Consider the following 15,421-nt stretch of genomic DNA (forward strand, 5'->3'; position numbering starts at 1 on the left):
AAAGTCCGGGTGTCAGGCTTAGTGGCATCACCCTTACCAGCTGAGCCATCTCAATACCCTACCCCCTTTTTAAATAGGGTTATCGTGTAGCTTAGTTCAAATGCACTATGGAGCTGAGACTGAGCTTGAACTCCTGACCCAAGTGCTAAGATTAAAGGCATGTGCCACCACCACCCGGTGGGCCTCTGCTTTCTTGAGCCCCCATGTAACACACCTAGCCCTTCTCTCCACTGGACTCCTCAACCCCTTTGCTGTTGTGTTTAGATAGGGTCTCTTGTGTAGTTCTGTCCCTCCTGAAACTTACTATGTAGACCTGGTGGGCTTGCAAGACAGAGCTCTTCTGGCCTCTGCCTCCCAAGTGCTGGGATTAAAGGTGTGTGCCACTACAACGGGCTGTCCTTGGCCCTCTTTAAATCTGATTTATGGTTCTCTAAATCCATCTGATAGTGTTACTCTCTCAAGTCACCTATGGCATGTCAGTGGTATGTGGCAGCTGCCTCTGCGTGTGCAGCTGCCCCCACGCTTACAGTGCTGCAGTAAGGAGGTCTTGAGGTACTGAGGAATGCGACCCAGGAGGGAACGTGGCAGGGTCTTCTGTGGAGAGCCTGGGTGCCGCCCATCCCTGAGCTGGCCACAAGGGATAGGACTGTGTCAGCTAGCCATTCTGTGCAGGCGCAGGCTGGCTCCTGGGAACACAGGCCTGTTGTGTGCAGGATGGGCAGATGTGTGGGGTGGCCAGCGCCACACAAGGAGGCCCAGTGCTCACACAGTGGGAGTCTGTAGGGACTCCTGGCCCTCACTCATCCTCCCAGACAGCAGCAGGCAGACAGGGTGGCACCTCCCACCTTCCACCTCCCTTGGGCTTCCCACATGGATTTTCCTTGGAGAGGTGGCTATGGGTCACATCTGAGCAAAAGTGCAGTTAGGAGCACCTCAGAATCTCACTGTGTGCGGAATATCTGACCGATCCTAATATATGATATAGCTCTACTCTGAGGCTAAAGTATGGTATGGTCTGACCTCAGTGAAACTTGGGGTCCTGTATGTAGCAGGTAGAAAACCACAGAGTGACGGGGCAGGGGAGGGAGGGAGAGGAGGGAATCCTGGCCCGAGAACATTCTTCTATCACCTTGGTACATCAGGAGTGGGAGCAGCTCCTCTCAGGCAAAGGTGATCCCTCCCGGCTCTCAGGTCTACCATCCTGGAGATACCTCAGGGAAGGACAACCCCAAGATCAGGATGGAAACCCGGATGGGGTATCTGGATGCTTATCACACCCTGAGGCCTGTCTGACTCCTCAGAAAGCCAAGAAGAGTCATTTCCATCCAGCTGAGTGAAGAGGAAGTGTGCACCAGGGGATCCCAGAGATGCAGGGGTCTCTATTTTTTTTTTTTGTTTGTTTGTTTGTTTTTCAAGACAGGGTTTCTCTGTGGCTTTGGAGCCTGTCCTGGGACTAGCTCTTGTAGACCAGGCTGGTCTCGAACTCACAGAGATCCGCCTGCCTCTGCCTCCCGAGTGCTGGGATTAAAGGCGTGCGCCACCATCGCCCGGCTTTTTTTTTTTTTTTTAAGACAGGGTCTCACATGTAGCCCTGGCTGGTCACTGTACAGACCAAACTAGCTTTGAATTCACAAATTTACCCGTCTCTGCCTCTCAAGTGAACCACCAGGCTTGGCCCCATCTCCCTACTTCTGCACAAGGCAGACGAGGTCCTCTCAGTCAGCGAGGAAACAGGTCAATTACAAACTCCATGACAACTGTGAGATGCTGAGAAACTGCTAGGGGACATGACAGAAGGTAGGCAGGGGTCGGATCTTAGCATACGGGTCACTCTAAGAAATTCAGCAAGTCCACACCTATGCCCCAGGAGCCACCAGTCGCTGACGGGTTCTGCATCTGATTCCACCCAGTGCCAGCACCAGGAAGGACTGACCTCAGAGGGGCAGAGGCCAGGAGGGCCACAGAAGGACAAATGTCTCACAGCTAGAAGACAGCCTCGCCAGCACAGCCACGCTCGAGAACCCACAACGTGTGCCGCGGGGCCAGTAACATAATGATTCCACCCATTTTCTGAGTTAATCTTATACCAAGTGCTTGGCCAGGGCTCCTCACCGGGTCTTCAGGAGAAACCCTAGAAGTGGGCAGCTAAGGACACTGAGGCTTTGTGAGTAAGCCACTCCCCCAGGTCATAGAAACAAAGCACTGTGTCACCTCTCCAGGCCTGGACCATGGCAACAGGACCCTCATGTGACTGTGTGCTGTGATCTCATGGGAAGAGCAGCAAGGAAGGGCAGAATGTCTGCCCGCTGTCCCTCAGCTACAAGCGGTTGGCGGGACTCACTCCCAGGTTCCTGGTTCTGGAGAATGACCTAGGCAGCCTCTCTGGTTCTCTGAAGGGACAGTTCAGGAAGAAGCGTCCATGTAGGTGTCCTTTTAGCCTACACTAAAATCAAACTTACCAGGGTCCCCAAACAGAGAGGACCTGGACTAACGACAAATCAGAACATGGATTCTGGCCTGTGGAAGTGTTGGAAGTCATGGATTATAAGGGCTAGGCTGGGTCCCGTCCCCAGTCTCATGCCTTAGTGCTGGACTCCTGACGCTGAACCTGGCCTTCACCTCCCTACCTTGGATCCCCATAGCAGCTTCAATCTTACATCCAGGTTGGACCTCCAAAAAGACTTAACCAAAGCCTAGGGGAGCCCCTGTCCATGTCCTCAGGGTGTACCTGTCCTGCTTATCCATGACAACTCCATTCTTCTGTCTCAGACAAAAAACCAAAAACCAAACCTTAGGAAGGATGACTGGACCAGGTCAAATGAAGCCGCTGACTCCTGAGAAGACCAGAGCTGCCTGCCAACAGCCCTGGACCATGACCTACAAGGGTCCCCAGCAGGCATCCTGAGGGTCCTGTTTCAGCAGAGGGGACTGGGGGAGACAGGAGACACTTCCTACACGCACACATGGCTGAGAGGGGGGCTGTGTGTTCAGTGATGTCCCACCAGCTCTAAGGCCCATGAAAGGGGGCTCAGGGCTGTGGATATCCAGCACATGGAGGAGCAAGGGGGCCATGAGGCCCTCAGACAATGCTCAGTGTCAGCACTGTGTTCTGCAGCCCACAGCCACAGCCCAGGGGGCACAGAGTAAGCATGGACTGGATCTACCGCTTTCTTTCCTGGGAGCCCACACACCCAAGGCAGGAGGCCCTTTCCACCCAGTTCCTCCACTGTGAGCTGCAGTGCCTCAGCTGGTACCCCAACACACCGGCAGACACCACTTCAGACACTTCCTGATTTAGCTCCCCAGCTGTGAGGCAGAAGCGAAGACATGTCAGCTCTAGACAAGAGCTCCATCCCCAGCAAACAGAAGGAAAACCCAATCATCACACAGCACCTGTCAAACCATCTCTAGGATTGACCCCACACTGCCTCCTGCTCCTCAGAGAACCAGCCCTCCCATCACAGCGCTGAGTCTCTCGGCAGCCTGTCCACAGCTACCCTGACTAGAGCAGCTACCCGTAGCTGTAAGATATCCTAGATTTTGTTCGTTTGTTTTTGTTTTTGAGACAGTCCATGACTGGCCTGGAACTCAGAGATCCACCTGCCTCTACCTGGCGTTAAAGGTGTGCATCCCCACGCCTGGCTGTGTCCGGGTTAGTTTCATTAAGACCATTTGTCCGCTGAAATTGTCTGCTTAGATGACCACTTACATCCTGTCTCCAACTCCATGAACACACAGGTACCCGACTCCCATCCATGAGTTTCACACTCAAAGATTCGACCAAATACCAACTAAAATATTCAAGGAGAAAAATCTGCATTTGGACTGCGCACACACAGGTCTTGTCCTCATAAGTCCCTGAGCAATAGAGGGTAACAGGTCATGTGTATGTAACTGATACTGTATCAGGTACATGATTTAAGTTATGTACATTTATACAACAGACTTGATCATCTGAGGATTCTGGTTTATCTGTTTGTTTTGAGACAGGGTCTCACAGTGTAGCCCTGGCTAGCCTAGAACTCACTATGTAGACCAGGCTGGCCTGGAACTCACAGAGATCTGCCTCATGAATTCTGGGATTAAAGATGTATGTCTCCAGGTCCCTCAGATCCTGGTATTTTCAGAGGTCCTGGACCTAATTCCCTAGACCAGTGGTTCTCAACCTATGGGTCACAAGCCCTTTGAGGGGTCACATATCAGATATCCTGTATATCAGATATTTGCATTACAATCAATTACAGTAGCAAAATTACAGTTATGAAGTAGCAATGAAAATAATTTTACGGTGGGGGGGCAGCACAACATGAGGAACTGTATTAAAGGGTCGAAGTATTAGGAAGGCTGAGAACCACCGCTCTAGACACTGAGGATAAGCGCGTGTCTTCCACCCAGCATCTCCAGGGCAGTCAAGACGTCTCTGCGGACATGTGCAGAGGGAGCACAAGAGTGCTTCAGACCTGAGCACGCCTACTTCAAGGCAGCGTCTTTCTTCATAATAACTGAGCCGCTAGAGTTAATTATTAAGATAGCTATTAAACAATTTCTATTTTTAAAATCATCCCTGAAATGAATCAACTTAAGCCTCCTTGTGCGGTTATCACGAGGCTTACCAGCAGCAGTTGGCAGGGACAGGCAGGTTCCTCCAAGAGCCCAGGCTCGGGGCTGTTGGCAGGGCGGAGAGTTACTTTGCTCTGTGAGTGCAAAGCCTGGCTTGGAGGACAGAGTGCTCTCATTCAAACACTTCTGCTACCTCAAAGGCCATTGATGACCATGAACACAGGAGTTCTGTAGCTGAGGACGCTAAGCTGGGGCCACATGCAAAGCAGTGGAGAGGCCAAAGCCGGATCACTTCAGCAGACAGGAAGTCAGCAGCGACTGGCCCTGGTTCATTCAACTGCATCTCGCTCCACTCCAGTCTCCGGGCCCTTTGGTCCTGGCCTCCACCACTCCACCATTCAAGAAATGCAAACATTAGTCTATGACCGTCCACACCTCAAAGGACGGCATGAAAGCCCGGGGAAAGAATCTGCCCTTTGGTCACTACTGACAAATTCATGGCCCAACCTGCCGCCACCCCAGCTCCAGACTTTGTGGGTGGAACACAGGGCAGAAAGGCATGGCCCTGAGTCACACCTCTGCTGGGCCAGAATCTGGATGGACAGGACATCTAGGGAGGCACTGGTGATGTCATCACGAACCTGACTGTCCAACAAGCCAGAGGACTGACTCAGCCCAGGCAGACAAACCTATTGCAGTTTGAGTCTTATGTTTACTTAGCAAGAAGAGAAAAAATTCCCACCGGGACTAATGTCCTCCTCCGTGGGCTCATTCAATCCAGTATGGTGCTGTGGGCCATGCCGAGCAGGACCAGGCTTGCCTGCTCCCAAGGCTGTCCTTCTTGAAGTGTGGTGTAGCCCTGTGGAGGACATACGGCCCTCGCTTGTGGATCGTGGGTACAGCGGTGGGTGTATCTGAATGGCAGCTGACCCTAAATGGACACACACCCAGCCCCACTTCTTCCTGCTCTGCAGGTTAACTGTTGTATGTCCACGTCACTGAATTTGCTCAGTCACCCAACCTCCAGAAGCCAATGAAAACAGCCAAATCTATAGTACAGAGCAGGAAAGGAAGACATAGTTGATGTGCCCACATTGGGAAGGATCCAGTGACCTCCTCAAGACCACTTTCAGTCAGACTGAAGTTCAAATAGAGGGCCAGGGTCAGGATGCCCACCACTGACCCCCCACTGTCTGGGCTCCACTCTCATCTTGCAAGGTGATCTGACAAGTCCTTAGAACTGAAAATCTCCTCAGGAAATAAGTTCCCCTTCCTGCTCCCAGCCTTTTCCTTCTTCCAGCATGAGATTCCTGGGGAAATTCCAATTTCTCAGAGTCCATTGTTCACCAGTCCAAGCTGAGAGGTGTGTCTCTCTAGAACAGCGTTTCTCAACATGTGGGTTGTGACCCCTTTGGGGCCACATATCAGATATTTACACTAAGATTCATACTAGCAAAATTAGTTATGAAGTAACAATGAAAATAATTTTCTGGGGCTGGAGAGATGGCTCAGCAGTTAAGAACACTGGCTGCTCTTCCAGAGGTCCTGAGTTCAATTCCCAGCAACCAATGGTGGCTCACAACCATCTGTACTGAGGTCTGGTCCCCTCCTCTGGCCTACAGGCCTACATGTAGGCAGAACACTGTATACATAAATAAATAAATATTTATTGAAAGAAAGAAAGAAAGAAAGGAAAGAAAGAAAGAAAGAAAGAAAGAAAGAAAGAAAGAAAGAAAGAGCGAGCCAGGCGGTAGCGGTGCAAACCTTTAATCCCAGTTCCAGGACAGGCTCCAAAGCTACAGAGAAACCCTGTCTCAAAAAACCAAAAAAAAAAAAAAGGAAAGAAAATAATTTTCTGGTTGGGGTCACCACAACACAAGAAACAGTGTTAGGCCGGGCGATGGTGGCGCACGCCTTTAATCCCAGCACTCGGGAGGCAGAGGCAGGCGGATCTCTGTGAGTTCGAGACCAGCCTGGTCTACAGAGCTAGTTCCAGGACAGGCTCCAAAGCCACAGAGAAACCCTGTCTCGAAAAACCAAAAAAAAAAAAAAAAAAAAAAAAAAAAAAAAAGAAACAGTGTTAAAGGGCCACAGCATCAGGAAGGTGGAGAACCACTGGTCTAGAGAATCTTGATTTCTGCCAGGGCATGTACACGGGAGAACTAGATGACACCGCGCATTATGCCATCAGAACCAGGAGGACACAGGAAAGCAAAGCTCGGGCAGAGAGAGACAGATGCTGTCATAGACAAAGTGACGCTCAAGTGAGTGCTGAAATGGATAGGGGTTCCCGGGCGGAGGAGGGGGGCAGGCTGGCCAGGCAGCTCAGGTTAGCCAGCTGAGTTTCCCTGTCCCTTGCCAATCAGGTCTAAACCCCACAGGGCTTCCACTCACAGCGGCAGGGACCCAGCTGCTAGGATCAAGTGGCCGGCTGGGTTTCATTCACAGGTTCCTGTACAGCCGAGGCTGGACACTGGCCTCGGAGCTGGGTCACAGAGGGGTCTCCTCCTCATTCAGAAGGGGGCAGGTTTGCAGGGAGTCCTGAGCTCCTCTACCCCAAACTCCCTGGAGTTCCTATGGTCTCCACATCACCGGAAGGATGGCTGGGCCTATGCTGGATAGTACACCTGACACTCCTTGAAAGATGGTGCCCAGTGCACCACGCTCCAGACACGCTACCCAGCTCTGTTCCTTTGTCCAGAAGTCCGACCTGGTTGTCCCCTTCAGCTGGCTAAACTCAGGACATGAGGACACTTTCTATTTCCTTCAATTCTGCCGGCTTTTCCTGCATACAATCTGCTAACACATTTGCTACACCCTGCACATACCCACAGCTACTCCGTTGGGGCAGGGTTGTGCCATTATTACTGTCTTGAAAATGGGGAAACTAAGGCACAGAGCAGTGATGTGACAGAGCCAGGCCTGACCCAGGATCTTTTTTTAATCTGTCTGTCTGTCTACCTATCTAATGTACATATAGGATCTATCTAATGTAAATATGGGATCTATCTGTCTGTCTGTCTATCTACCTACCTATCTAATATGCATTGGTGTTTTGTCTGCATGCAGAGCTGTATGTGGGTGTTGAATCCCCTACAACTGGAGTTACAGACAGTTGTGAGCTGGGAATTGAACCTGGGTCCTCTGCAGGAGCAGCAGTGCTCTTAACCACTGAGCCATCTCTCCAGCCCCCAACCCAGGTTCTTAACTTCTAGGCACACTTCCATAGCTAACATCCCTCCATTCCAGGAATGTACTAAGGTGACTTTTGCCCCTCCTACTGTATATCCCAATTCTGCAGGACAAGGTCAAGAAATGTAGTCAGTGTGCTCTTATCAGTGTGTCCCAGGGCATAGAAGCAAAGGCAAGAAGTGAGGAACGGGCAGCCCTGTTCCACCCCAGCCTCACAAGTATCCCTTAGGGCAGCCTGGGAGTCAGCCCAGCCCACCAGGCTGCAGCCATGCTCTTTAAGGATGTAAAGTATCTGTGAGCCCAGTCTATTCTTCCCTGTAGGACAGGGGTCTTGACTTTTGTCTCCTCTCGCTTGGCCAGCTGTTGTGATATAGGCATATGCCTTCTCCTGGGGACACAGCCCACTTCAGGCCTCAAGGCCTCAGCCAGCACCAATTATAACAGCTAGACAGAGCTGCAAGTTTCGGCTATCCACCATGTGGTTAGGGATCTCCTTCAACTCCGGGGATGGGTTTTTTTTTTTCTACTATTGTAAATATTCTGAGTGTGCAAGCATGTAGTAACGTGCTATAGTCACATGCCTACTTCTGCAGTGCTTGGAGCCACGCCTTGAGCTAGGAGCAGATCAGGGCTGAGTGACAGCCCTGAATGTGGCATGGGACCTGAACGGATCCCAGAACTGCTTTCAACCAATAGAAACTTAGAGCACGTTCCAAACACCTGCTCACCCCTGTGAGCTGCCTCTGGTAATTAGGTTCTGAGACTCCCTGGCTGAGGAAAATTCCGCACGATACCAAGGCCTGGGGGCTCTGCCCCCTGACCAAATCACCCCCATCTGCTGTCACCGAGGCCTGGCTGCTCCTCACACCTGCAATGTCCACAGGCAGCTGCTGAATGCAGGGAGGGCTGGCTCCAGGGATGAGCAGAATGAGAAACACCCCATTCACACTTAACAGTGCGCCAGTGTTGAGAGGGATTCATTCAGGATGTGCTGGGTGAAGTCAAAGATAAACCCAAATTCACTTCACCTGCCTATTAACTTGTCTAGAGGCCAGTAGGTGACCTAAACTGTAGCATTCGCCTGACCCTTCTTTTGTGTCTAACTCAGCAGGGCTGCTGTATCGCAGCTGCACCCAGAAGTCAGGACTTGTCAATTAAATGTCAATCTTTACAAGATTTTGGTCCCTGGGGGCTGCTGAAGGATGTCGCTGACCTGGAAAACCGAAGGTATGAACTATTTCCATCTGCTGCTGCCTCAGCACCTGGCTCCCCTGTGGGAACGCCTCAGCCCTCACCCTTTCACCTCTGGAGCCAGAGTTTCCCCGGACTTAACCCTGAACTATGATTAAAGGGTTTCTCTCATCCTGACCTGAGAAGAGGCCGCTCCCTTGGCCTCGGCTTCTGTATGCTACGGGTAAATTCATGGCTCAGAGAAGCAAACCAAAGGGCAACTGTGTGTCCCACAGAGAGGAAAACACAATCATATTCGCAGCTTCTAGCTGCAGCGTGGGCCACGGTGTGCTTCAAAGATGGCTTCTTTCTCAGAGGTCCCAGATTGTGAACTTTGGGGGTGGAGGGAGTGGAGAAGTCCATGTTCACTGAGCAGTGTGTATTGGTCCCTCCTGGCTGCTGTGACAAATCGCTACACTTTTAGTAAACAGCACTGAACAGCTTACGGTTCTGCAGTCCAGAAGTCTGAGATGTTTTCATAGCCCATGCATGGGCCTTCTACGTAAGGACAACTTTGAACTTTTAATCCTCTTTCTCCATCCCCAACCCCCAAATCCTGTGGTGACAGGACCACCATGATAGAACTATGTGGTGCTGGGGCTAAAATTCAGGGGTTCGTGTGAGCTGGGCAAGCAGTCTATGCCCTGAACCACATTCCCAGCTCCTGGAATGGGTATCGCAGGGTTAAAAGGGTTGTGTTTCTTTCTGGAGGTTCTAGGGCAGAAATCTGTTCCTCGCCTTCTCCAGTTTATAAAGGATGGCATTATTCCCTAGCCGTTGGCTCTTTCAAAGCCACACACAGCCAGCAGAGTTTAATCTCGTGTCACTGTGACCACCTGCCTCTCCTGCTTCCCTCATCTGCATTTATGGACCCTTGCTACATAGGGCCCACCTGGTGACTCACAACAACCTCCTATCTCAAGATCAGTGGCTGAGCAACTTGGCTCCAACAACAATCTGAGTTACCCAAATAACACATTTAGTTAGAATGTGGTCATCTTTGCAGGAGCATGACTCAACCTACCACACAGTATCTCACAGTATACTCTTCCAGAAACACAGAACCAGCCCTGTCTTCTGCGGAAAAAGGAAAAAGCAGGCTCTGTAGTCAGGCAATTTGGTCCCCGCCCCCAGGATCACAGCCAAGAGACCAGGTCTACCCTGTCTACAAGTGTGTTCTATGATGTCACACGGTCTTTTTAAAGGTCTGGTTTCCAGAATACAGGTACAATGAGTTGCGTAGCATTTTATATTCAAAACATGACATTTTGAAAAGGGGTCTTATGGACAAAGGGATTAAAGTAATGGGGCTGAGCAAACTGTCTCTGGGACACACCACTGAGGCCAGAAGCTCATAATTCAAGCACCAGCTGCCAAAAGGAAGGATGACTGCCTCCCTCTACACTCCTGAGAGGTAAACCACAGAGTTCTGTGCAAAACAGGGCGTGTCCTGTCCACAGAGCAAACATGTAAGCATTCCTCTTCCTCCTGGCCCCGGGAGCCCAAGAGGAGAGACTGACAGACTGCTGAGAATTTCAGTGCTAAACTAGCTGCTCCATGGCCACCACCCACCACTGTCAACGTCAAGACAGGCCGTGTATTCCAAAGGGAAGCAGGTCCCAGTACTGGATGTGCTATTTTCTATCCCAAAGGAGACATGGAAGCAGTAACCAGGGCTCTCTAGGCCTTTCCTGCAAAAGGCCTGGCCGGCAGCTTGCTAGATATTTCTGGGAATGATCTAATTAAATATTAACTACTTATGAAACCTCGTTCTTACATCCCTCACTAAGCCACTGTGAAGCCAGGCCCGGGGCTCCCTCTCGTCTATGAAAAAGTTGCTCTGGAGTGGTTGAGCCCTATGACTCCTTAGTACAAAGTCATTCATGAGCAACCCTTTCAATTCCTCAAAAACTCAAGGAGGGCACACAAGACGGCTCAGCAGGTAAGGGCGCTTACGGATAAATCAGACAACCTGGATCTGAACACATAGGATGAAGGGAGAGGATGCCTGCACGCATCCCCTGACTTCCACTCACAGGCTGCCGCGCACGCACAAGAGATAAATGCAGTTAAGAGTTTTAAAAATGAACAAAGGAAGCAAAAAGAACCACCTGACTTACAAACCAGCCACCAAACTCCTGTGGTCCTTTATCAGAGATTGTCCCTCTGACATTCAGGAAGGTTACCCTTGACATAATCATTTAAGCGGAAGATCAATCAACTTGACCTTTAAAATCCCATCTCCTCCCCCATCTCTTCCTGTAGCCACCAGAGCTTTCTCTGCACCTGCTCAAAAGCGGGAGAGGAATTCTAAAACTCATGGAACAGATCAAGCTCCTAACAACACCCAGATTCTCAGTGCCAACAGTCCGTCTCCCTAGGCTCTGCAACTTTACTAGCACAATTAATTATGTATTAATGACTTCACATCAAACGCCATGTTTGTTTTTATGGTGGGTGATCCAGGCTGGACCAGATGGGGATCACATGGATAAATTAATCATTTGCAGCCAGGTTGGTACCAGCACTTGGCATGCACGGAGCACTCCCGTCCTGAAGTTTATTACTATCATTGTCTATCAGAGGCACAAAGGTTATATCTCACGTTTTTCTCCTATTTCAAAACGAAACCGCTTGTGCTAACTCGTTTTGAAAGCAACCGCAGGAGTCCTTGCTCTCTGCTCTGGCCAAGGGGGAAGGAACTCGCCAGCGGCACCCACAAATGCAAATATCACCAACCTGCTTTAGACACAGGTGGGAGGAGTCTGTGGCTTCCTTCAGTGCTAAAGTTTAAATAGAAAATGTAGCCATTTCGATCTAGGCTGACTTAGTCTAGCAAATAATCAGTAGTGACCCCTCCCTCCGCGCCCCCTTGCGCGTCCACCCAAGACTTAGGAACAGGGCAGAGTTTGTAAATCAGACGTGGTGGTAGACGTCTACAATAGCAGCATTTGGGAGGTGGAAGCAGGGTGATCAGGAGTTCAAGGCTAGCGTGGACCACATGAGACCCTGACTTAAAAAAAAAAAATAGACAAAGCAACCTGCACCCGTGGGTCCTAGAACCCAAAACCCATGCATGAATGAATGCGTACCAGGGCATTATTTAATTTTCCACGCCACCTTCTCAGGTCGGGCCCTCTCCTGGGAGAGGAGCGGCGCGTGGGAGCGCAGGAAGGAGCCTGGGAAGTTTCCGTCTGTCAGGCGCCTGTGTTTAACGAGGGGGTGGCAGCCTATTTATAAGTGGGCCCCCGCGCGGGCAAACAAGTCTAGCGACATACGTGAAACTTTTCACCCAGCAGATAATAAGATACTGTGCGACCGTGGAAACAGCTCGAGAGCAGAGAGAGCCGGGAGCTTCCCCGGGAAGGCGGCGGGGCGCCCCGGGCCCCGCGCGGCCGTGCGCACCTGGGCCGCGTCCGCATCCCCGAAGCCCGGCCCCGGCAGCTGCGCGGCTTCCGGTCACCTGCGCCGCCCCGCCGCGGAACCCGCAACCGTCCGCACAGGGCCGAGCGCGCCGAGGGCCCCCGCACCGCCGCCACCCGCCCTGCCCGCGTCCGCGCTCGCCTGCGTCTTGTCGAACTGCTCGCGCTCGGCCTCCAGGCTGTGGCCCGGCCTCCGGCTCAGCACCCGCGCCGGCACGTTCTTGATGCTGTTCATGTTGCCGCCGACCGTGTCCCGGCGCGGCTCCGCGCGAATGAGGCGTCGCCGCCCGGCCCGAGCCTAGGCACCCGGAGGCCGCGCGCCGCGCCACGCGGGGAGGAGCCGCCGCCCCTCCCGCCAGCTACTCGGGCAGTCCAACCCCGCCCTCCCCGGCTCTGCACGCTCCGCCCCCGCTCCCTCCGGCCCCCCAAGACTCCTGGCTTGCCCCGCCCTCTGCATCCCCTAATCAACCCTAGGACTCCGGGTAGCCCGGGCCCTGCACCCACCTTGGTCCCTTAGGACACCTTGCCCTGCACCCCTCTGTCACCCAGGACGTTCTGCCCTGCTGCTCTCTGGTCCCCCGGGACGCCCTACCCAGCACCCCTCCCTGAACCCCAAGACCCTGCACCTGCCTCGTCCCCCGGGACTCACTGGGAATGCCCTTTGCATATCTGTCCCCACCTCCTTGCACACCCCTTGCTCCCCAGACCTCCCCAACACACCCCGCCCCCTGACGGACCAAAGGAAAGGACCAAATACCTACTCTGCTTTATACCTTCTGCCAAATCTTCCCACTCTCCCTCCCCCCCCCGTCTCCCTTTACAATCGCGGGGTGGGGGGAACTGGGTCTCCTTGTGTTCAGTCAGTAGCCACACCGCCAGGCTTCTTTGTCTTTTTGGTTGAGCCCAGCCATCTCTTCAGCCCCTCTGTTACAGGAAATGCTACATTGAATCAGATACCTGACCACCGCTTCCCAGGTTAGATGAAGCTCTCTGAAGACCCAGAGGGACTGTTTCTTTGTCATTGCTAATTCCTTCCTGTGCTGACGTCCGCTGAGTTGGACAAGGCTCTTTTCGATACTACGAGATTAGCCATGCTCTATCTAATACCTATCATTGAAAAGCTTTTTTGCTAGAATAACAATAGAGTAACAACAACAGCCAATATTTACTATACATTTATTTGCCAGGTATGGGGCTAAACCCTTTATATGTATTATCTTATCCCTAATCCTCACCAATTCGCTAAATGGCCATGGTTTAATAAAAATAAATAAATAAATAAATAAATAAATAAATAAATAAATAAATATCTTCCTCTGTGCCAGCCGTTTCTCTGACTTCTTCTCACATGGGACAAAACCAATTCTCCTGTAATTTTGATGCATACACGAGGCCACAGTCCCCTCTGGGTATAACACATCTACCACATCGGCTTGTCATCAGACACGCCCATTCTTTTCAGTAAACAGAGACATTAGTGTCCTAGGCGTGGTGCTCGCCACGCAGCCATCAGGATTGCAGGATCTCATTTAACCAAGTTTTGGAGGTATTTGTACAGACTAAGAAAAAGGTTTAAAGAGGTTAGGACAGCTCCGAAGTTCATCCCGGGTTCATTACAACTGCAAAATGATGTTTTCAGGATGTGGTCTCCAATCTGCTGGTTTCAAGCCAGCACACTCTGACAAGCACACTAATGACGTGATGCTGGAGTCTCTCTAGCTTTTACTCAAGAGCTGTTGAGTTTCTGGAGGTCAAGGTTGCCTTGTGTCACCAGCATTCTGCTCTCCACGCCAGGCAGAGCACCTGGTACGTGGTCATGTTTTTTGTTTTGTTTTGTTTTTAAATGGGTATGAGGGCCAGCAATTTGGGTCTATAGGTAAAGGTGCCTGCTGCCAAGCTTGATAACCTGAGTTCAATGCCCAGGACCCACATGATGGACGGAGAGAGATAACTCCTGTGTGTTGTCCTCTGACCTTTATTTTCAAGCTGTGGTATGCACATGTACACATATACAAAATAAACATATAAATAAAATTTAACTTTAAAAAATGAGTGTGAGGACAAGCGTGGTAGCACACACCTTTAATTCCAGCACTTGGGAGCCAGAGGCAGCTGGCCTCTATGATTATGAGGCCAACCTGGTCTACACAGTTAACTAAAAAAAAAGTGGTGGAGCATAAAACGAAGGTTTGAAAGAATAAACCAGCCCCAGAGGTGAGAACAGAATGAACACTTTACTCTATGGCTTATGTCGTAAATGGGCATTCCTGGGGGTACAAAGATGCAAACTCCACCCCTTTGATTAATTAAGATTCATCTCTAGACATCTTCAGCAAAGGGACCTGGTCCATGACTGGCTGTCACTAACAGGCTGTGATCCCCTCATACAGCTGTTTAATCGTCCTCCAGGGGGATACGATAGACCCCATGTGGGAGAATTTAGGAAGACAGCACAGTTTTACTACGCTGTAATAGCCACAGCCTGCCTGACACACAGGCAGGATCCACCCCGCCCCTCTCTGGTTTCATCTTGTGCCATCCCGGACTACCACGTCTGTACAGGCATCACGCTCCTTCCGGAGCCCCAGGGACCTTGCACATGCTGTTACTATACCTGGAATTCTCTTCCTGTTTGCCTGATGGGTGTCTGCTCATCTGGCAGCTCTTGGTGCAGATGCTAGTTCTCTAGGAAGCCTCCCTGGTGCCTCCACCCCGACCTCTGTCCCAGAATCTCAGCATTCTACTTCACAGCACCAGTCTTCCCTGGGATTACTTACCCGTCTACTACTAGAACGTAAGCAGGGCTTACGGTTATCTTCCTGACTGGCAAAGCTGCACATAGAGAATGTGTGAGTACCATGCGGGGAAAGTGCTCTATCACTAAGCTCCAGCCCCCTTTTTACTTTATGTTTTGAGATGGGGGTCTCACTAAAGTTGCCCGTGATGGACTTGAACACACCTGTAGTCTAAGCAGGCCTTCAGCTTGCCATCCTCCTGCCAATCTCCCCAGCGGATGG

At 51.3% G+C, this 15,421-nt stretch overlaps 1 protein-coding gene across 1 annotated transcript in view; it reads right to left on the reverse strand.

Annotated features, from left to right (window-relative positions):
• Positions 1–12,730, reverse strand: part of Hip1r (huntingtin interacting protein 1 related) — a 30,239-nt gene extending 17,509 nt beyond the window's left edge. The window contains exon 1 of the mRNA XM_005344397.2: positions 12,547–12,730. Within this exon, the coding sequence (XP_005344454.1) occupies positions 12,547–12,639 (93 nt within the window). The 5' untranslated portion in view covers positions 12,640–12,730. The remainder of the gene's footprint in view (positions 1–12,546) is intronic.
• Between the last annotated feature and the right edge of the window lie 2,691 nt (positions 12,731–15,421).

The sequence above is a fragment of the Microtus ochrogaster genome, chromosome 2 (assembly GCF_000317375.1).
Source record: "Microtus ochrogaster isolate Prairie Vole_2 chromosome 2, MicOch1.0, whole genome shotgun sequence".
In the NCBI taxonomy this organism is placed as follows: domain Eukaryota; kingdom Metazoa; phylum Chordata; class Mammalia; order Rodentia; family Cricetidae; genus Microtus; species Microtus ochrogaster.